The 20,884-nt window shown below is 56.0% G+C and overlaps 1 protein-coding gene across 11 annotated transcripts in view; it reads left to right on the top strand.

The window, feature by feature from the left end:
- Positions 1-20,884, top strand: part of DLG3 (discs large MAGUK scaffold protein 3) — a 78,154-nt gene that overhangs the window by 34,908 nt on the left and 22,362 nt on the right. For 8 of the 11 annotated variants that reach the window (XM_074551650.1, XM_074551645.1, XM_074551642.1 and 5 more), the window contains 7 exons: positions 4,264-4,317; positions 12,255-12,305; positions 15,698-15,822; positions 16,285-16,454; positions 17,041-17,177; positions 17,458-17,602; positions 17,872-18,031. In XM_074551650.1, the coding sequence (XP_074407751.1) occupies positions 4,282-4,317; positions 12,255-12,305; positions 15,698-15,822; positions 16,285-16,454; positions 17,041-17,177; positions 17,458-17,602; positions 17,872-18,031 (824 nt within the window). In that variant the 5' untranslated portion in view covers positions 4,264-4,281. The remainder of the gene's footprint in view (positions 1-4,263; positions 4,318-12,254; positions 12,306-15,697; positions 15,823-16,284; positions 16,455-17,040; positions 17,178-17,457; positions 17,603-17,871; positions 18,032-20,884) is intronic. The other 3 variants (XM_074551641.1, XM_074551649.1, XM_074551647.1) reach the window with 1 other exon arrangement.

Genomic DNA, 20,884 nt, shown 5'->3' with positions numbered 1-20,884 from the left:
GTATTTTGTCTCCAGCAGGTACACATCTCCTGACCTCTGTGGGCTGGCCCCGTGCTGGTTCTGTGGAGGATGTGAAGCTGGAAAAGCTTTGGGATCTCAGTTCTGGAGACATCATCTTGGACTTCCAGTTCAGAGTCTCCCTGCCCAGCTCCTGTGTGCCAGCCCTGAGAGCAGTCCTGGGAAGTGCCACAGGGCAGGACACAACCCTCAGCAGCAGGCTAGTGAGCCTCCTCCATTTGCGTGTAATTGCAGCTTTTCTTTTGCTTGGAAGTTTTGGAAAATCATCATGTTTTGCAGTTCCTACCTTTTTGCCAGCAGATGACAGCAGTAGAACTGAGGTGAGGGGTGATACCTGTAGATGTTTGGGGCTTTGGTGATCCCAGGTGACAGTGTTAGTGTCACTGGGCTGCCACTTTGGGCCCGAGTGGAGCCCAAATAGCAGCAGTCCCTCTCAGATCACTACCCAGAGGGGATATCTAAGGGTGGTTCTGAAGGGCACATCCTGTGCCTGAGATTTTTTCCAACACTGCTGCCTGCCTGGCTGCTCCCTGCACGTGCTGCAGTGGGATTGCTGAGCATGTAGAGGAGGAGACATCCCTCCTGCCCTGCACACAGACCCACAGCCCCTCCTGGCTTCAACCACAGAGGCAGCTGCCCCAGACAGGCACAAAGGTCTGCACAGGGAGCCAGTCCCTCTCTGGGGCTGCCTGGGGCAGATTGCTGCTCCTCCTGGGCTGTGGCTGCCACCAGGACTGCTGTGCTGAGCTCAGTGAATGCAAGGCTCTGCTTCTCTCAGCCCTGTGAGACCAGAGAGCTCTTCAATCCTGACCTTCAAACTTCATCTCCCTTCACCACGGTTTCCTTTGACTCCTGTTGCTGCCCAGATTTTCTCAACAGCTGTCCTCTGCCTCGCTGGCTTTGTGCCCAGATCAATCTCTCTGCAGCTGTGCAGTGCCCTCCTCACTGCCCAAGGTCCTCCTTGAGTCCCTGCAGCCTCCATCCCCTGATACCAAGGGCCTGATGGAGAGAGTTCAGGGCACCTCCAGCTTCGCTGCCATGGAGTGAGAACTGTAGCACTTGGACTATTTCTATCTATTTCTATTTCTATTTCTATTTCTATTTCTATTTCTTTATATATTTATATATTTTTATATATATATATTCTATTCTAAACCCCCCAAGCGCAAACAGGGCTTGGTAAATAATATTGTGATGAAGGGGTTTAGATGGAAGAGATCTGACAGCCCCCATTGAATGTGGTCTGAATGCACAGCCCTGTTCCCTCTCCTCCCTGTATTGCAAGCCCCTGCTCCTTAGGGCATAAATTACTTACCCTTCCCTATGGAATTGAAAGCATGGTTAATTCACCAGCATGTTCCTGCTGCCCAGCAAAAAATTATGGCTGTCTCTGTCCTCCCCTGGCTAGCAGAGCTGCTCAGTACCTCTACCTGCCTGGTGGAGGGGAGCAAAAGCTTTTATTTTTCAGGTGCTCTGCTTATTTCTGAGTCTTAGGTCTTATCTGTCTCTTCAGTAGGACAGGCAAAGTGCAAATACTGAAATATTTGCAAGTGGGAGTCAGAATTAATGCCCAAACACCTTTGCTGTAGTAGCTGGAATAGCTGGCTGCAGGAAGCAAGTGGGGATTTCCTGGTCTGAGTTCCTCCTGCCCATGTGTGACTTTGTTTTAGAGCAGCGACTCACACTGGGTATCTCCTGGGTCCCATCTGGAGCCTGAGTGGGAAATTGTGCTCCTAGCAGTATTCTGAGATGTAAAAATCACTAGTGTGGAATGGCTGCAAAGGATGCTCAGTGCACAGGGAGCAGGCTGAACAAAATATGTCCTCAGGGCTCACCAGTGTGTGAGAGAGGCAATGTGATGTGTGATTTTTGGGCTATTATTAATTCAACAAAGAGTGCAGTGGGGCTCAGTGGAAGACTCAGGCTGGACCTGCAAAAGCCTCTATAACATTATTATATAGAGCACTTCTCCCTGGGAGGGATCCAAAGCATCATTTGTGGATGTGGATTCTTTTTATAAATCATGGGGCACATGATGGGCCACATTCACTTAGGCTGCCTCTTTTGCATCCTTCCTGGAAACTCATCTAATAAGAGCTGGCATCTGGGTGTTCAAACCTTGATGTGTTACCGGTTGTTAATTGCTGGCAGTAGAAGTGCTTCTTTTCTGCCTTGAAATGTGGAATCCCTTCCTAGAATTGCACTGGGGACTAATAAAAGCCACTGCCAGGTTTAATAGATTCTATCTCTCAAATTATCTGGATTAAATACAAGGACTGTGTACTGCCAGAGAGGGGATATTCCCAGTTTAACATTGCTTCTGGGACTTGGAGATCCCAAGACATTGGACCTGAAAATTGTGATTCTCCTTTGTGTGGAGGACGGGTTTGGCAGGAGTGCTTGGAAGTGGTCATATTTGCCTGAGTTAGAGAATTAATTGCCATAAAAACTATGGTTTTGTAACCAATAGTTACAGCTGCAGGAAAGATCAGAAAGCATCTAAATAAATCAAATTAACTACCTCCTGCTTCATCCATATGAGAGCAGAACCTTCCAGGGCAGGATTTAAACCACAGGCTGGTTGGTCCTTAACTCTCTCCTCCACTGATTGAGGAGAGTGAATAGTCAGAAACAGGATCAGCTAAAGCAGGGCTCGGTGGGGCTGCTGTGCTGGGGTATGGGGGAGGCTGGTGTGGCATTCACAGGTGCTCTCAGTCAGGGATGGGCAAACCCAGCCAGAAGCGATGAGGAGGCAGCTGGCTCCTGTAAAACATCACAGATCAGAGGCTGTGGGGCCGTGTGGTCCAACACGCTGTTAACGGGCAGGCAGTGGTGCTGGTGGTTGTTTCAGTAGCCCACCTTGCCTGGCTGGTGTTGGTGATGCCCAGGCAGGCTCACTCCCCCTCCCCGGTGGTTCCTGTCTCACTCCGCTGCTCTTCTCCTCACGAGCCCGAGGATGATGAAGCGAGTTCCAGCCCCCGCTGCCCTTGCAGGCTTGCCCTGCTCCGCTGTGTGCGGCGGGGAATGCCAGCCCTGGATCTGCCTCTGGCTTTGCCGCTCCTCCCTCATTCCCAGCGCCCAGGAGGCTCCGGCAGCCCCCGCCTTCAGCAGCGGCGGCGCTGGACAGCTCCGGGGCGGGACCCTCAGCGGCCCGGCCCTGCTCCTCCTCCTCCTCCTCCGGCCCCCCGTTCCGTCCCGTACCTCCGGCCGGCCACCCTCGTCCCAGATCGCCGGCCGTCCCACCGCGGAGGAACCCCGGTTCCTCCGATCGTCCCGTCCCGTCCTGTCCCGTCCCTCCCAGTCCCGTCCCGTTCCTCCTCGTCCCGTCCCCTTCCAGTCCCGTCCCGTCTCACCCCGGTTCCTCCGACCGTCCCGTCCCGTCCCGTCCCGTCCCGTCCCGTCCCGTCCCGTCCCGTCCCTCCCAGTCCCGTCCCTCTCTCCTCCGGCCTCCTCATGGTTCCAGCCATCCTGTCCTGTCCCTCCTTCGGCCGTCCCTAATCTCCAGCCATCCGGTCCCGTCCCGTCCCTCCCCTGGCCTCACCCGCCCCCGGCCTACGGCGCTGCACCTTCACTCATCCCTTTCTGGGCCCTCCCTCCCTCCCTCCGTGCCTGCCCCGCTGCCCTGGCTGTGCCTGCCCTGCCATGTGCAGCGAGCCGAGGCCGAGGCAGCCCAGGAGGAGGGACCCGGAGAGGGTCACAGGGAGCCCTCCAGGACAGGAGGGTGCATGTGCTGCTGTCAGGATGGGCCGAGGCTGCCGAGCACCAGCAGTAATGAGGATAAGGAGAAATGCTGTCACCTCTCCCTGGGCATGGTGGCCCTGTGCTTAGGAGGAACTGCAGCTGTTGGAAGGTGTTTGGTGTGCTGGCAGTAAATTCCTGTCCCGGAAAGGCTTCTTTCCCTACTCCTCATATCTCCTAACCTCTGGCTAGTGTGAAATTCATGTAAATTTTGGGAGTCTGACGCAGGCCTGAGAGAATTTCCAGTGTTCCTTATGTCCCTCCCAGCAGCCAAGGCCATGGGGTGTTTGGGACACACCAGCTCTGAGGACAGGAGTGATGCCCGGAGCTGTGCTGTGGCCCTGCTGCAGTCCCAGGGCTCTGTTGGACAAACAGAGCCCTTCCTGAATCTCCCAGCGCTGCCTGGCCTGGAGGGTCCGTGCTGGCGTGGCCAGGGGAGAGGCAGTGCACCACCAGGGCTGGGTCCATGGCTCAGCTTGGTGACATCCCCCTTTTGTCTCCTCACAGGCCAACCCCGCTCCCATTATGGTGAACACTGACTCGCTGGAACAAGGGCTCTCTGTAAGTCTCCAGGTTTCCTTTTGCTTCCTTTGATCAAGTGCTGCATTTTCCCTGCTCAGCAATGCAGGAAAGACTTTCCCAGCTCAAGGAGGCCCTGGTAAGGCAGCAGAAGATCCTGATACACACGCCATGTCCCCACAGCTCATCCCACCCCAAACCTTGGGGCTGGGTGACACAGCACAGAGCCAAGGCCAGCAGCAGGTGATGCTGCGGCTCCAGCACAGGGAGGCACAAGGCAAAAGGACTCAGCAGAGGAGCTGGGGATCCCAGATGGTTGTGTCAGGGTTAATCATACAGCCATTTCCTCTGCCTCCTGTACAGGGGGGTTGAAAGGCTCTGCTGGAGCATCCTTTACCTTCCTGCACTGCCTCAGCCTGCTTAGGCAACCTCAGGAGGAGCACAGAGTTCTCTGGGTGCTTGCTGGCATCTCCCTCACCAGTCCTCAGGGCAGCAGGGCCCACCAGGTGCTGCTCCTCTCCCACTGAAGGCTGCCAGCAGCTGAGCAGTGCTTGGTGAGTGTGTTTGCAGCATTTGGCACCGTGTAGTAGTGGTGTAGTATAAGATAATCCTCCTCAGTTTGTGGCAGACAGGGTTTGCCTCCTGCTCCATCCGTCCCCAGAACATTTGTAACTCATTTCTGTGGGACAGATGAAGGGAGCAGGGTGGCCAGCATGGGTGTCTGGCCAGCAGCACTGGCTCTGTGCTTGTGGGGTGTTTCCCTTCTTTGCCCAAAGGAGCCCAGCTCACAGCTTTGCCAGGGCTGGGTGCTTTGCCTCGGGTTTACTTTTGATGAATCAAACTGCAGCTGCCTTCACAGCAGTGGAGCAGCACCAGGACTCAGAGCTGGGGTGGGTCCATCTCTGGAGTCAGGGTGGTGGGCACAGGTGAATTTGCCACAGCTGACTTCTGGGGGTTGAATTTGCCCTGTAGAAATCTGCAGATGTCATCCCACAGCCTGTGGTGGGGTCAGTGCCCATCAGAGCTGCACTGGGCTGTTGAGAAGAGCCACAGAAAAGAAGGAGAGCCTGGCTGAGACCTTTCCAGCCCTGGCTGCATGGTTTAATTAAGCCTGAATTAAAGCCACCTGACTGGGGAGGAAGGCAGTGGTGCATCTCTCAGTGTGCTGGTCGAGTCCAGCAGCCTTGTATCAATGTGGCAGAGGGGAGCAGCTGTCCCCAAATGTTACTTTCCCCAAACACATGGTAGGGCAGAGAGGAATTCCTGGGTGGAAAGTCTGCTTTCACATCCATTTTATACCCTCCCTGAGTACCAAATGTCACACCTCTGGAGGAGCATTGCCTACTCATCACTGCAGGCACCAGCACTGCATCCTGTGCCACCCTCCATCCATGCCCATCCCTCCTCCCTGCCCCTGTGAGCCCAAGGGCAAGGAGAGGTGAGCCCAGGGGCCAAGGACAGGCTCTGTCTCCCCAGGCAGGTTCCTGAGCCCTGCAGAGCCCAGGAAGCTCTGGGAGCCCTCATGTGGGGCAGCAGCCACTCCTTCCACTGCAGGGCACTCCTGCCCTCCTGGCTGCTTCCCTGGCTCCAGCTCATCAACCTCACATCCCTCCCTCTCCCTCCACCTCCATATCCCTGTCCACCCCTTCTCCCTGCACTTGGCTGGGTTTCAGGGGTGCAGAGCACCCCAGACAGATGCCAGCTTCATGCTGGGGGTGGCAGTCACTGATCCCATCCATCCAAACTCAGCAGAGCATCCTGGGAGCACCTGTCCTGCAGGGATCCAAAGGGCCACCAGGTTTAGCTGTGCCCTGCTGGCTGTGATCTGGTGTGTGTCACCTCTGACTGCCCAGAGCAGAGCAGGGGAGACAGCTCAGTTTGATTCCTCTCAGCATCCAGCCTGGAAACTCTTGCCTTCTACTCCATGTTATACCAGGAAACAGGCCTTGCTCCATCTTTTCCTTCTCTGGGGTGCTGGATTCCTCAGACTTCAGAGAAAACAACTGCCCAAAATCACAGCAGTTTCCCAGGTCAGCAAAGGAGCCACACCAGGACCTTGCTGCAAACACCAAAATGCCCAATCTGGAAACATGAGGTTTTTTTTACAAACCCAAAATCTGAAGCCCATTGGTACAGCATGTATTTGGAAGGGTTAAATTCACATCTTCCAGTCTTTAATTACTTAACTATTCATTGCTTTCCTTAATGATAAACAGATGGAAGTAGTCTAGTTCCTTCCTGTTCTAGTTCCATTGATTGCATTGGACTGGCTGTTGGGCTTGATTTGGCCCTGCCTGTTTATCAAGAAGTCTGTTCTGCATTTCAATGTCCCCATCCACCCACTCCCATCCCCAGGAGCACTCTAAGGTGGGGGCTGCAGCACTGGGAAGGCTGGGGCTCAGTCCGTGGCTTGAGCAGAGCCCAGCACCTCCAGGGTGTAAAAACCCAAATAACCCATTATAAAATGCCTGCAGTGTTAAAATCATCCCTTGATGATTTTAAGGAGAGTGCTGGAGGGCATCACCCATGCTCACAGTTTCACATCTTGGTGGATTTTTCCCATCATGTCCATAATGTGGAGATGGAGAATTGGAAACAGAGTTTCCATGGCAGACAAGGTCTCTGCATTTCAGAACTGCCTCTCTAAAGCTAAAACAACTTCTTGCTGCCAGGCAGTTTCAAAATGAACAAGGAAAGTCACTCCAAAGCCCTTGAGGAGTTGAAAGTTTCAGAGTGAGGTTTTCAGTTGAAGGTTTTCAGGTTTCCTTGGATCTTGGTTTGGTGCCTCATTGCCCAGCAGTGAGGTGCAATCACCTTCAGTTGCTTAAAAACCAGGTGTGAGGATGGCAGGTGCTTTCCAGGCCTGATCTCAGCCAGTGGGTCCCTCACACCTTGGCCCAAGTGCTGGCTGGGCCCATCCCAGTGCCAGTTCCACAGGCAGTGTGGCTGTGCTGTCCTCACAGCTGTTGTAGGGCTGCAAACTCTTCACTCTGCCCAGCTCAGCAGGTCGGTCCTCTGGCAAAGGCTGACCCCAAACAGGGCATTTATCCCCTCTGTGCACGAGGCCAGCACCGTGGGCACTGCACACGAGGGGCTGAGGCCAGGGGGTGCCTGGAGGGCAGTCAGGAGGTCTCAGTGCTGCAGCAGGACACATGGACACGGGCAGGTGAAGGGAGGCAGCTCCTGACCTATTTTCCCTGGGCCCCCTGCCACGTGCAGGCAGGCAGAGCTCTCCTGTGCCAGCGCTGGTGGTGCCAGTGCCAGCAGGGAGGTGCCCATTGCGCCTGCTGCCCTGGCACGGGGCTGCTCCCCTCTCCCCGTGCTGGGGCAGCTGTGGGGCATTGCCAGGTGCCCTCCACACCCAGGGCTGGCTGGCACAACCAGGGGCTGGCTCTGCAGTCTCCATCAGACCCTCTCCATTATCTCGATAAAGGGCTGCTCCACCAGCAGGTCCCAGTGCTCACATCCCAAGCACAGGATATGGGCAGGACCTTGCTCCAAAAGGGACTGTGAACTCTGTTATCCTTCTGCAGGGGATTTACTCTTGCAGCCTGGCTGCCTATCTGGGTTGCATTTGAGGAACCTGATCTTTACCTTATGAATCAGGCCTTCTTTTTTATTTAAAAAACAAACCAACAAGCAAAACCACAAAAAACAGCCAACCACCCCCCAACCCAAAAACCCACCTCAAATCCTTACTCTGCAGCAAATTCCAAGGGGTGTTCCACGTGGGCTGTGGCGTTGTTGGCCGGCAGAGCCTGCAGACAGCTTGCAGTAGCTCTGGAAGATGTGTGCTCCTCTGTTTATCAGATGAGTGTTCGCTCTGCAGCCTTCTGTTGATGAGCTAAATGCCATCATCGGTAACTATTCCCCTCCTGCTCAAAGGAGGAGTGGGCCAGCAAAGGCGCCTCTTCCTGAGCCATCAGGTGGGCTTGTTGCACAGGAAGGGCCTGGAAAAAATACCCATACTCTTTTCCATGAGAAACCAGGTGATCTTTAGGATCAGGATATGCTGGGAACAGCTAATTGGCCCCTGACACTGCTGTGAGCTCTGCAGGTGTTACCCGAGGAGAGCAGGGTGTGGTGCATCTTCCCAGCCAGGCATCTTCTCTCTGGAGATGGCCCCAAACAGGATCTGGGGAGCAGCACAGGGCACTGGCAAAGGACAGGGGCATCAGTCTGTGGCAGAGCCAGGTTCTGGCAGCTCTGGTGGTATCATGGGGAGGTTTTTGCCATCAGTGAGTGACTGGTATTTGATTTTCCGACGCTGGAACGTTTGCTTTGTTGGCTTGTTCCCTTGGTTACGTGGTATATATTAAGTTCTTCATTTGCCTTCCTTATACAATTAACTGGCATTCCATTAAGTGAATTTTGAAAACACAACCAGTGCCAAAACTTCACTGTCAGGCCTGGCTGACCCCAGCAGACACCGCACCAAGCAAGCACCTACGCCACTGGTTCTGTGGGAGCAGTGCAGAACAGTGCTCAGCATTGGCAGCCCGGGGATTTGGGGAGTGGGGCTGTCCCAGCTCAGCTGCCTGGCAGCACCGGGGTGTGTGACAGGTTTTGTGCAGGGCTCTCGGTGCAGCCAAATGTGTGACAGGGTCTGTGCTGGGCTCTCAGTGTCTGTTTGGGGCTCTCGGTGCAGCCCCGGTGCCGCTGGCAGCCCCGCCCCGCGCTGGCTCTGCTCATGGCTCACAGATTGTCAGAGCTCTCTGCAGATCCCATCCTGCAGGGATGTGTACGCTGTTCCCTGCGCCCGTGGGTGTGCATATGGCTGCCTGTGTGGCAACTGTGCCGAGTGCCAAAGCACAGAGGACAATGTGTGTAGTAGCAAAGGGTGCCAGCAATCCGAGCTGCTGGAAAACCAGGGAGAGGCAAGGCTGCACCCCACGCACCGGGATAACAACTGCAGAGAGGGCTGGGATGGGATGGGATGGGATGGGATGGGGTGGGATGGGATGGGATGGGATGGGATGGGATGGGATGGGATGGGATGGGATGGGATGGGATGGGATGGGATGGCATGAGGTCTGTGCTGAGGGAGGCTGTGCCCAGAGAGGCTCTGAGGGTGGCAGGAGCCAGCGAGCTGGCTGCACTTAGGGTTAGTCAATATGGGAAGATGAGAGGAGGAAAAGCAGCCCATGCGCAAGGGGGAACCTGTGGCAAGAGAAGCAATGACCCTCTGCCCATAGGAGCACAGCACAAGGTGGCACACCATGTGTGCCTGACCCTCTGAGGCTGGCAGGGATCCTGCTGTGGGTTAACCCCGTCACTGTAGAACACAAAAGAGCACAAGAGCACGCTGCTGTTCTCAGGGTGAAGAAAAGGGTAGTTTATTTTCTGACTTCAACATTTATAGTTTTCCAAAAGTGACAGTGGATTGGAGGGTGACAGTGCCACCTCTCCAATGACACTGGACAAACCAACAGTTTATCAACTTTCTCTTCCTCCATAAAAGAATGCAGAACAATGAGTTATTTAAGTTATTTACAGAAAGTGTGTGAAAAAGTTTGCTACAAGAATGTCAACATCAGAAGGCTTAGAAAATCTTAAAAAATCAGGGCAACAAACCTCACCACTTCTGGTGCTTTTCTGCTGCAGGATCCTCCTGTAAGGGCTGGCCAAAGCCCTTCCCAATGTGCTGAGAGGATTGAGCATCCTACTATTGGAGTGTCTGATGTCCCAACCCTGAACTGTCCCCTGAAATCTTCCCATGGCTGAAAGGCACCAGGCACAGGGCATATCCAAGGAGGGACAGCACACCCAGCCTGTGTTCCCTGGACCCTCATTCCCATCTCTTTTCCCAGCCTCATCCTTGAGGTGCAGTACAGGGTGTGGGATTGCTTTGGCATCCCAGGGCAGGGGATGAGGGTGTGTGTGTCACAGGGGGCACAGCCCTACCCCAGACCCTGTCCTGCAGCACTGCTCCTCTGCCTGGGCCCTGATTGTTGCCACCCAGAAAAACTCCTGTTTCCTCTTCCTACCCATCAATAGAGCCTCAGCCAGCCTCGCTGGGTTTTCTTCTGTGGTGTCAGATGATGCTTTAGCATAAAGGATGGCTGCTGTCCCCTCCATGGAATGCCCCAGCACTCTGGGGGTGTGGAGCATGGCAGGGCTGTGCAGATAGCAAGGAGCTGGGAAAGCAGGATGCAGCCAGCATGCTGGTGCCTCATGAGGGGAACTGTGTCCAAACAAAGGCATGTCAGCTCCAGTTTGGTGTACAGAGCATATGCAGAAAGTGGCTCCTTATGATCTGTGAGCCATCAGTTAATGGTGGATGTAAAACCCACATGAGGAGCCCTGCATGTTGTCCATAGGCTACAGGCAGAGGCAGGACTGCACAGTGAGAGAGGGGTTTGTTTGCCTGCCGAGTGCAGGTTCCACTGCCTCTGCCTTGCCGTACAGAACTGCCCATGTCCCATCCCTTGTTCTCCAGAATTACTCAAATTATGAGGTTGAGTTCAGTCCCCTCCAAAATAAATGTGAGTCAACAGTGTGCCCTGGTAGCCAAGAAGGCCAACCTGGGCCTGGGGTGCAGCAGGGACAGCATCACCTGATGGGCAAGGGAGGATTGTCAGGCTTTGCTCCCGCTGGGGCAGCCTCACCTCGAGCCCTGGGGCCACAATAAAAGGATTTACAGCTGTTAGAGAGCATGCAAAGGAGGCTGCAAAGGTAGAGATGGGTCTACAGGAGGCCATATGAGGAAAGGGTGAGGTGACTTGGCTCATTCAGCCTGAAGGAGACAGGACAGAGCTCCCCAGTCTGCAGCTTCCCCCTGAGGGGAATCAGAGGAGCAGACACTGATCTCTTCTCTGTGGTGACAAGGACAGAACCTGAGGGAAGGGCATACAGCTGTGTCAGGGCAGGTTTAGGTCGGACATTTAGAACAAGGTTTTTCACACAGAGGGTGGTGGGACACTCAACAGGCTCCCCAGGGATTGTCAGAGCCCCAAGGCTGCCAGGGCTCCAGGAGCATTTGGACATCACTCTCAGGCACATGGCGGGATTGTTGGGGGGTCTGTGCAGGGCCAGCTGTTGGATTCCATGGCCCTCTGAGTTCCCTTCCAACTTAGTTTTCCTTGAAACTGTTGCTATTAAGTGTTGGATGTTTCAGTAGCCAATTGCATTGCAAATCTTGCTAAATTTTAGACCTTGGCAGCTCTTTCTGGCCTGATCCTGATGATATGGAATGAAACCGTTACATTTTTCCCATGCACTGTTGATTATGTGGAGAATGGATTTTTTTTTGAGTCTACATTTACCATTTTACAGCCTACAATTGCATCCCTTTTTGTTTCTATTCATTATGCTTTCAAGAGCTCTGCTTTGATGCTTGGGGTATGGGAGATTTTTGAGCGTGGGGATCAGTGTGGTGTACAGCACTGAGACAGGCTACACCATTTTTGTACAGAAGGGCATCACAATGTTTGCACCTCTTACTGTGCCCCACTCTCTCACACCTTGTTTCCTTTGCACCCAGCTAATTTCGTAGAATAAATTATCCTGAATTTCCTGTTAATACAGTCATGCTACGAAAAGATTTAAAAAATATAAGCTGCTAAAGGTGTTTATTATGTTATTATGTACAGACATTTTTTTCCCTTTAAATGGACCGACCCCCTCTCTTGCCTTCCTCAAGCAGTGAATTCCTGAGGTTAATTATATGCTGCGTAACAAAGGTGTTATTTCTTTTTGTGCCTTCGGTTGTGTTCCTTTTCATGGCTGGAGAAATGAGCTGGGAGAATAAAGGCTTTGCACAGAAGTGCATTAAAGTCAGTGGGCTTTGGCTCATGCCCAGAGAGAAAAGCAGCACATGGTTTAATTCCAGGGCAGGCTCAGGCAGTTGCATTTAAGGCTTTTTCAGCGGTGATGGTGCAGCTTTTAGGTTGGATTCTTCATGTTCAGCTACCAGAGAGGAAAAACAAATTCCCCCAGGAGCAGCAGAGAGTCGTAACACGCTGTCTCCCTCTCTCCAGATGAATGGCAGTGATGGGATGTTCAAGTATGAAGAGATTGTCTTGGAAAGGGTAAGTACTGCTCACCCACCCACCAGCAGCCTCCTCCCCCTCGCCCACCCCCGGCCCTGCTGCCCCCCACACATCCCTGCACAGCCCATGGGAGAGCCTGGTCCCTGCTGCCCCCTCTCTTTCAGGGCTGTTACACCTGCTGTGCCAGCCTGGCTCCCACCAGGCTGGGCTTGCTGCTCCCCTCTCCCCTGCACACCCCTCCAGAAGGGAGGGAGGGAGGAAGGCTTCTCCCTTGCCTCCCTCTTTCACACCCTCACCCCCACAAATTGATCAGTGCAGAGCATGGGGGAGCTCTTTGTCATTGCCTTTGTCAGAAAACAGAGGTGTGGGGAGCTCTGCTTGGGTGCACCCCACAACTGGGCACAGGGACCAAAGCCTCCCTGCCACCAGGCTCCCCGTCACTCTAGGGCACACAGCCTTGGGATGCTGTGCTCAAGAACAGGTTGTTTAGTAAAACAAGCCACAATGGAGGAAGCTCCTGCTCAAGCCTTTTCTTTGTTGGCAACACAGAGGTGATGGCATGTGCCGCACCAGCCACGGCTGGAATCAGCTCCCTCCATGTGTGGGGTTTATCCAGGGGCAAGCCAGCACCACACAGGGCACCAAGGGCTTTCTGTTGCCCAGGAAGCAGCAGGGGAGGAGAGACAGAGATGGAGTGATGGAGTGGGAAAAGCTGGCCCAGGGTTTACTCTGAGAGACAGGCACAACCCTGCTGGCTGGGAGTGGCTGTGGTGGGAGGCTGCCCGCTTTCCCCACAGCACACCTTGCCTCTCCACAGCTCCCCTTCCCTCCCCACAGCTCCCTTTGCCTCCCCACGGCACACCTGGCCTCCCCACAGCACACCTTCCCTCTCCACAGCACACCTTGCCTCCCCACAGCTCCACATGAGCTCACCTGGCCTCCCCACAGCTCCCCTTCCCTCTCCACAGCCCCCCTTCCCTCCCCACAGCACACCTTCTCTCCCCACATCCCCCTTGCCTCCCCACAGCACACCTGGCCTCTCCACAGCCCATCTTCCCTCCCCACAGCACACCTTGCTCCCCACATCACCCCTTCCCTCCCCATAGCCCATCTTCCCTCTCCACAGCTCCCTTTCCCTCCCCACAGCCCCCTTCCCTCCCCACAGCTCCCCTTCCCTTCCCACAGCCCCCATCCCTCCCCACATCACCCCTGGCCTCCCCTCAGCCCCTGCCTCCCCCTGGTGCCGTGCCGGCGGCTCAGCTTCGCCGCGTGGCCGGCAGTGCAGGGGAAGAGGCAGCGCTCATTATTCTGTTCCTCTGTGCCTTTAGTCATCTCCCTCCTTCCCCTGGCTCTGCATCACAGAGGTGGGTGGACGGAAGGTTATCTGGGGCTGCCGCCTCACCCACCGCTTCCCCGGCGTGCCTGACGAAACCAGCCCAGAGGTTCCTTCCTTCCTTTTTGGGCTCAGTGCTTCTTGCTCTGGGCCCCAGTCACGGGCAGAAGCCTTGTCTGAGGGATTCAGAGTATCCTCTGTCCTCAGCACATGGTGGGAACAGGGAAAGAGCTGGCAGGACCACACAGAGAGGCAGCACTCATTGATGCCCTCATTTCAAAGCCCTGAGCAGCAATTCATTCTCCAACAGCAAGGAATCATGAGGGAATCTCACTGCTTGGCAGCCTGGGCCAACATGGACCACACCCAGGTCCTTCCCTTTCACCTGGTTCCTGGTAGGATCCAACAATCCTGTCTTAATGCAGGAGAAGCACCCTGGTGCCTGTGGGTGAGGCTGTCTCCTTGCTGGGGTGTTTGGCTTCCAGAATTGACCTCAGTGCACCCCAAAATCGTGGTCAGTCACTGTTATTAATCCTTGTCTTTGTTGTAAGGACAAACGTAAATGCAGCAGCATTTTGGGGGCAGTAATAGCAGAAACACAATCTGCAGAGGGACATGGCTTTGTGTTTACCCACCACACATGTCCACAGCAGGAACTGCCCTGGCATCAGGGCATCAACGCCGATGTCAGCTAAGAAATCCCTTGAACTTCTTCTTGAGGTTTATCAGAATAAAAATTAACACCTCCCAGATCATTTCCAGGTTTTGTAGCTAACCAAGGACCTTCCATAGACAGGCACAACTAATGGCTGGAGATCATTTTGCAATCTCACCTGCCTTGCTGCAGCCAGGCCTGGTCTCTGTGACAGTAAAGAGCTTTTTTCAGCTAGGCACAGGGTAATCAGAACCCAGCATAGAGGAAAGAGAGCAACCCAGACCCTTTACTGTTGAATGCCTCCGTGTCACATGCCAGCCAAATCCCAGCTGGCCAAGGAGCATCCGGGAGTACTGCACAGTGGCAGGCATTGGTGGCTCCTGGTGCTGTGTCACAAGTGTCACAAAGCCAGCTCTGCATCACTGATGCTGGGGCAAGATTGCTGGGGAGAAGGGCAAGCCCCAGCTAGCTGTTGGTGCTAAATTATCCTGGGGAGATGGAGTCCACAGGGACCCTGGAAGAGCAGAGCACCCCCTCATCCCCCACTGAGCACCAGGGCCATGGGCAGCCAGGAGAGCTTGGCCTGAGCCCACTCGTGTTCAAGAGAGGCAGGCACAACTGTCTGTGACTAAGTGTCAGCTCTTCCACATGAGGAAACAAGGCAAGGAGCCATCTGATTTTCAAGGCAGAGCAAAAAAGGCAGGAATTGTCCACTTGCATCAGGCATGGATCTGGAAGCAGCGCCTGTGAGTGTGTCACTAATGAGGATCCTGCAAGTGGGAGAGGTGGCACAGGGCCACAGCCACTCAATCCTGAGGTGCTGGGGGGATGGCCTGGAGATGAGCTGTGGTCCCTGCATTCCCCCAGGCAGAATTGGGCAGGACAAGCATGTCTGTGAGGAAAAGGAGACAGAACTGGAGAGCCCACTCCATCCTGATCGCCACCTCCACGCAAAGCTGTAGATTTTGTCATCAGCGTTGCTGGTCCCCAGCTGGGCTTTGTGCCAGGGCTACATCCCAGGGTGCAGAGGGGCAGGAGTGGGATGCTGGTGACTGGCACAATCCCCGCTGCTCCGTGCAGGCTGCAGCATCGGTGTCTCCTCCTGGGGAGCAGCCAGCAAGGGGAGGTTTTCTCCGCCAAGGACCACCTCCTCTTCCCCCAGCTCCCCGCCTGCCTCGCGCTCTCCGTGGAGACGCGGTGCTGAGGGAGGTTCCCGCTCTGCCTCCATCTGTTCAGTGCTCCACGCTGCTGCACTGAGGAACGCCAGCCTCTCCTCCAGCAGCATCCCTGAGCCCCCTGGGCCGGCCACCCCGCGGTGGGAGAGCTGCTGTCAGGGCTCCTCCTGCACCCCAGGCAGTCCCAAAGCTGGGGGGAACCGCTTCAGGAGGGCTGGCAGCACGCAGGTGCCCATGGGGGCAGGACACTACGTTTGATTTCCCACAGGGGAACTCCGGCCTTGGATTCAGCATAGCGGGAGGCATCGACAACCCCCACGTTCCAGATGACCCGGGCATCTTCATCACCAAGATCATCCCCGGGGGAGCAGCAGCCATGGATGGCCGTCTAGGGTGAGTACAGGGCTGGGGGAGCAGCCAGGGGGTCACCCAGGATCTCTGCATGGACCCTCTAGGCCTAACCCCTTTTCCCAATGTGGTCTTTGGCCTCCATATGCCTCTTTCCCACATCCAGATCCCCTCTGGACAGAGTTGTCCACCATCGCTGGCCACCAGCCTCCTGTCTGTAGCCACCTGTCCTCCCCTCCCTATATCAGGCTCGTGCTCCCACCCATCCCATTACAGCCCAGGGCAGGGACCCAGCCTTCCTTCTCATCTCCCATCTCCATCAGGGTTGCACTATAGGGACCAAGCCCTGTTTTGGGAGGGATCCCTTTCTCACCCCAGCAGGGCGTGATCTGCCAGCTTGAGCAGCTCTCATTTGGTGGCTGGAGGAGGGTGGCACAGGGTGACCAGAGGAGGGTGGCACGCGCTGGTGGTTCCCCAGGGATGCTCAGGGCCACGCTGTGCCCACAGGGTGAACGACTGCGTGCTGCGGGTGAACGACGTGGACGTGTCTGAGGTGGTGCACAGCAAAGCAGTGGAGGCCCTGAAGGAGGCCGGCCCCGTGGTGCGGCTCGTGGTGCGCCGCCGGCAGCCCCCGCCAGAGACCATCATGGAGGTCAACCTCATGAAGGGCCCCAAAGGTGAGCGCTGAGCTCTGCTCACTGCGCCAGGGTGCCCCCCTGCCCCACAGGACAGCATGGGGTGACTCTTGGTGTGAGATGTGAGGTGCAGGGCAGCCTCAGGGGGGTGTGGCATGCAGGGTGGCACCGCTGCAGTGCAGGGTGCTGAGGGATGGCTGAGCAGCGTGGAATGCTGTGGGACAGGGGGTATGGACAGACCTACAGTGCTGGGGGACAGGGAGTATGGACAGATCCACAGTGCTGGGGGACACGGGGTATGGGACAGACAGACCCACAGTGCTGGGGGACAGGGAGTATGGACAGATCCACAGTGCTGGGGGACACGGGGTATGGGACAGACCCACAGTGCTGGGGGACACGGGGTATGGGACAGACAGACCCACAGTGCTGGGGGACACGGGGTATGGGACAGACCTACAGTGCTGTGGGACACGGGGTATGGGACAGACCCATGGTGGCCAGGCTGGAGTGACCCACTGCCTGCTGGGTTTCGGCAGGGTGTGAATGCCTGTGAGGCACAGTGGCTGTGGTCTCTGTCTATCTGTCTGTGTGTCTGTCCCTCACCTGCATTCTCACTCTCCCTCAGGCCTGGGGTTCAGCATTGCAGGGGGCATTGGGAACCAGCACATCCCTGGGGACAACAGCATCTACATCACCAAGATCATCGAGGGAGGCGCTGCCCAGAAGGACGGGCGCCTGCAGATCGGGGACCGGCTGCTTGCGGTAAGCCCCGTGCCCACAGCCAGCTGTGAGGAGAGGCTGAACAGCTCCCACTGCCATGCAGTGCTGGTCCTGAACCCCAGCACCCATCCTGTCAGCAGCTTCAACCCTCTTCCCTGGGGCTCCTGCTGGCATGTTGCTGTGGGAGGGCAGGCTCAGTAATGTCTGCAGGCAGGGGGGCCAAACCCAAGGTGATGGGACAATGCCTCTGGAGCTGCTGTGGCACCTCCCCTGCCCTGCTCCCTGCCCTCCTGCTCAGCCATGTCACCTTTCCTTCTGGCAGGTGAACAACACCAACCTGCAGGACGTGCGGCACGAGGAGGCCGTGGCTGCCCTGAAGAACACCTCTGACATGGTGTACCTGAAAGTGGCCAAGCCTGGCAACATCCACCTCAACGACATGTACGCGCCCCCCGACTACGCCAGCAGTACGTACGCCTGGCTGGGCACGGGCCTGGGGCACCTCAGCCTGCTGGGCTGGGGGCACACGGCGCTGGGAGCACACAGGGCTGGGGGCACAGGGGCTGGGGCACCTCAGTCTGCTGCACTGGGGGCACACGGCGCTGGGAGCACACAGGGCTGGGGGCACAGGGGCTGGGGCACCTCAGCCTGCAGGGCTGGGGAGCAGGGCTGGGCTGGTCTCGTGTCCTCACTGTCTATGCATTTCTGCTCCTGATGGCCTTCTCCTCCCCTGCAGCCTTCTCAGGCTTGGCTGACAACCACATAAGCCATAACTCCAGTCTGGGCTACCTGGGCAGCGTTGAGAGCAAGCCTGCTTATCCCCTCCCTGCCCAGGTGACTCCGTCCCGGTACTCGCCCATCCCTCGGCACATGATTGGAGATGATGACTTCACCAGGTGAGCACCAGGCAGCAGCATCCCCATCATGCTCCTTCTCAGTCCATCACTTTCTCTCTGTGGTGACTTGATGTCATCCCCACTGCCAGTGCAGAGCCTCAAAAGGCCATTTATTGCAATGCCTGAGGTCCCCATAATGAGCTCTGTGCTCACCCCCTGAGACCAGCCCTGCTGTGTCAATCTCTGCCTTGCTGCATTCACTCCCTCTCCATTCCCTCTCCTACTCTTTCACAAGCCTCACACAACTGCATTTCAGTTTCATTCTCTTGCTTATTTCACAATGGCTGCAATACAAGGTGTTCCCTGCCCTGATGGTGCCATCCAGCAGTGCCACAGGCTGCCAGGATGTCCCCAGGTGGAGCTGGGACAGGGATGGAGGGCCAGGGGGAGCTCAGCCTTGCAAATAAGCCATGCTCCCTGAGACTGGCAGGCCAAACCACCTGCACTCAGGTGTAATTCTGCCAGCCCCTGGCCTGACAGCTTCCTGTCCAGCCCTGGCACAGCCCCCTTTGCCCCAGTAGAATCCTTTAATCTGCATGAACAGGTTTGTTTCCTGAAGCCAGGAAATAAAGAAACATTGCTCTGAGCCTAAATGCAGTATAAAACTTCTCCAAAGCCTCGAGCTGAGGCTGGGAGAGAGAAACCTGGAAAGTCCTGCTCTACTAGGTGATTGTTACAGCTTCCCCTCTTCTTGTCACAGCCTTGGGGCCAGTGCTCTGAATGTGCTATCCCCAGGGCCAGGACTGTAGGCCTTAGGCTGATTAATTAAGGACCAGCACTCGGCTTAGGCTTAGGGCTGGCTCTGCTGTTTGGAGCAAGGTTGCAGCTGGTTTTGGGAGTGTGCCTACAGTGGAGGATGCAGTGGCTTTGTCCAGGATTCTCCCATTCTGCAGCTGAGTGCTGGATGCTGGAGTGGGAGACCCTGACTGATCTGCTGTAGGTCTGCCATCCTCCTGGAGAGTGTCTGCACTCATCTTTGTCACAGGGCTTTCTCACCTCCTGATGCTCAGCCACAGCTGGGTGTCCCTGCACGCCATGACCTGTGCAGCACTGTCTCCCACCCTCACCCACCTCTCCCACTGGGCTTGGCACCATCAGTGCCAGTTCTGGAGCCTGTTTCTGGCACTGCATTCTCAGCAGGTGTAGCAGCTTCTGTGCTGTCAGGGCACAGGGGGATGATGCCACAGGCAGGAGCAGTGCTGTCTGCCATTACAGTGCACCACAGAAGGGGCTGAGTCACAATATTTGGAAAACACACCAGAGACCCTGGTCCCAGCAGGGTGTCCTTCTTGCACCTGCCAGCATTCCCATTTGTGGGTTAGAGAGCAGAAAGAGCAGCCCAGCTTAGGCTTAGCCAGTGGCAGTGGCACAGTGAGGACTCAGCAGGGGCTTGGCAGTGACAGTGGCACAACAATGGCCCAGCAGTGGCTCACGGTGGCTTGGCAATGGCAGTGGTATGACCTGGGCTTTCCAGTGGCTCAGCAGTGGCTTTCCAGTGACAGTGGCACAGTTATGGCTTGGCAGTGGCCCAGTAGTGGCTTGACAATGGCCATGGCACAGCAGTGGCTCAGCAATGGTTCAGTCGTGGCTTGGCAGTGACAGTGGCACAGCAATGGCTTGGCAATGGTTCAGTAGTGGCTTGACAGTGACCGTGGCACAGCAATGGCTCAGCAGTGGTTCAGTGGTGACTTGGCAGTGACAGGAGTGCAGCGATGGCTCAGCAGTGGCCCAGTAGAGGCTTGGCAGTGACAGTGATGGCTCAGCAGTGGCCCTGATGCAGCACGTGCTGGTGGCCACTAGAGGATGGTGCTGCCTTGTGGAAGGCCCCAGTGCAGGCTGGCACCACTGGGCCAGCGTGCCCAGACACAGCCCCCTGCCACCCAGCAGATCCACAGCCTGCAGTGGGCTCAGCACTTGGCTCGTGCTTCCCATGGCAGTGCTGAAAGCCTCCTGTGCATTGCTGACCCCCCAGGGCAGCTCCATGGCTGCGAGTCTGCTGGCACCAAGGTTGAGCACTGGCACCAGTGTGGGAATGCATCTCACTGGTGTGGGGAAAGGCAGCAGCTGCCCTGGAAAAGAAGCTGTCTCCCAGGAGGCTCTCCAGCCATTTTTCAGGAATAGCAGAGTGCAGTTTCCAGCCTCTCCCCCTCCCATGGCACAGGTGCTGCTTAGATGTGGATGTGGCTCCAGTGACCCTCACATCCTGCAGCACCTAGGGCTGGGAACCAAAGAATCTGTTTTCCACCACAGCAACCCAGACCCAGCAAAGCCCCACAGGATCCCCTCAGCAGCCCTGTGCCGAGGTCCCAGTGTTAACACTGACATTCAGCATGGGATCTGCCTGCAGGATCTGTGCCATCCCTCCTGTGAGGGGGATGGAAGCCAAGAGTGCACGTCAGGACTGAGACCTTGATGTACCTGGCTGGGGCTTCATTTCCTCCCCTCATTGTTGTAGGATCTCTTTGCCTTCCACCAAACTGTCTGGTCCTCACAGGTGCTGGGGATGCTGAGTTGAGTTTGTGCTTCCTGCATGCTGCTTGGGCAGCAGCAAAACCCAAAGGGCAGAGCAAGTTCATCTCCTGGTTGGAGGCAGGGTTTGCAGACCCAGAAACCTGACCTATTTCTTCCCCTGAGAGAGCTCTAGCCCTGGGCACAGCTTTGCTGCAGAGGGACTGATGGCTGCAGCCCTCCCTGCCCCCTCACCACTGCCCCTAAGCCAAGTGCTGGTAACATCTTGAGGACTTGGGGTTGAGCATCTTTTGACTGAGCATCTCCATGGTTTTGCTGATCTGCTGGTTCTGGTGTGTTCCAGCCCCCCACCCCAGTGCCCCAGGGTTCTCTCAGCACAAGTCT

The sequence above is a fragment of the Zonotrichia albicollis genome, chromosome 14, assembly GCF_047830755.1.
Source record: "Zonotrichia albicollis isolate bZonAlb1 chromosome 14, bZonAlb1.hap1, whole genome shotgun sequence".
Taxonomy (NCBI): Eukaryota; Metazoa; Chordata; class Aves; order Passeriformes; family Passerellidae; genus Zonotrichia; species Zonotrichia albicollis.
Note: the sequence above shows the minus strand (reverse complement) of the source record. Positions and strands in the feature narration are given on the sequence as shown.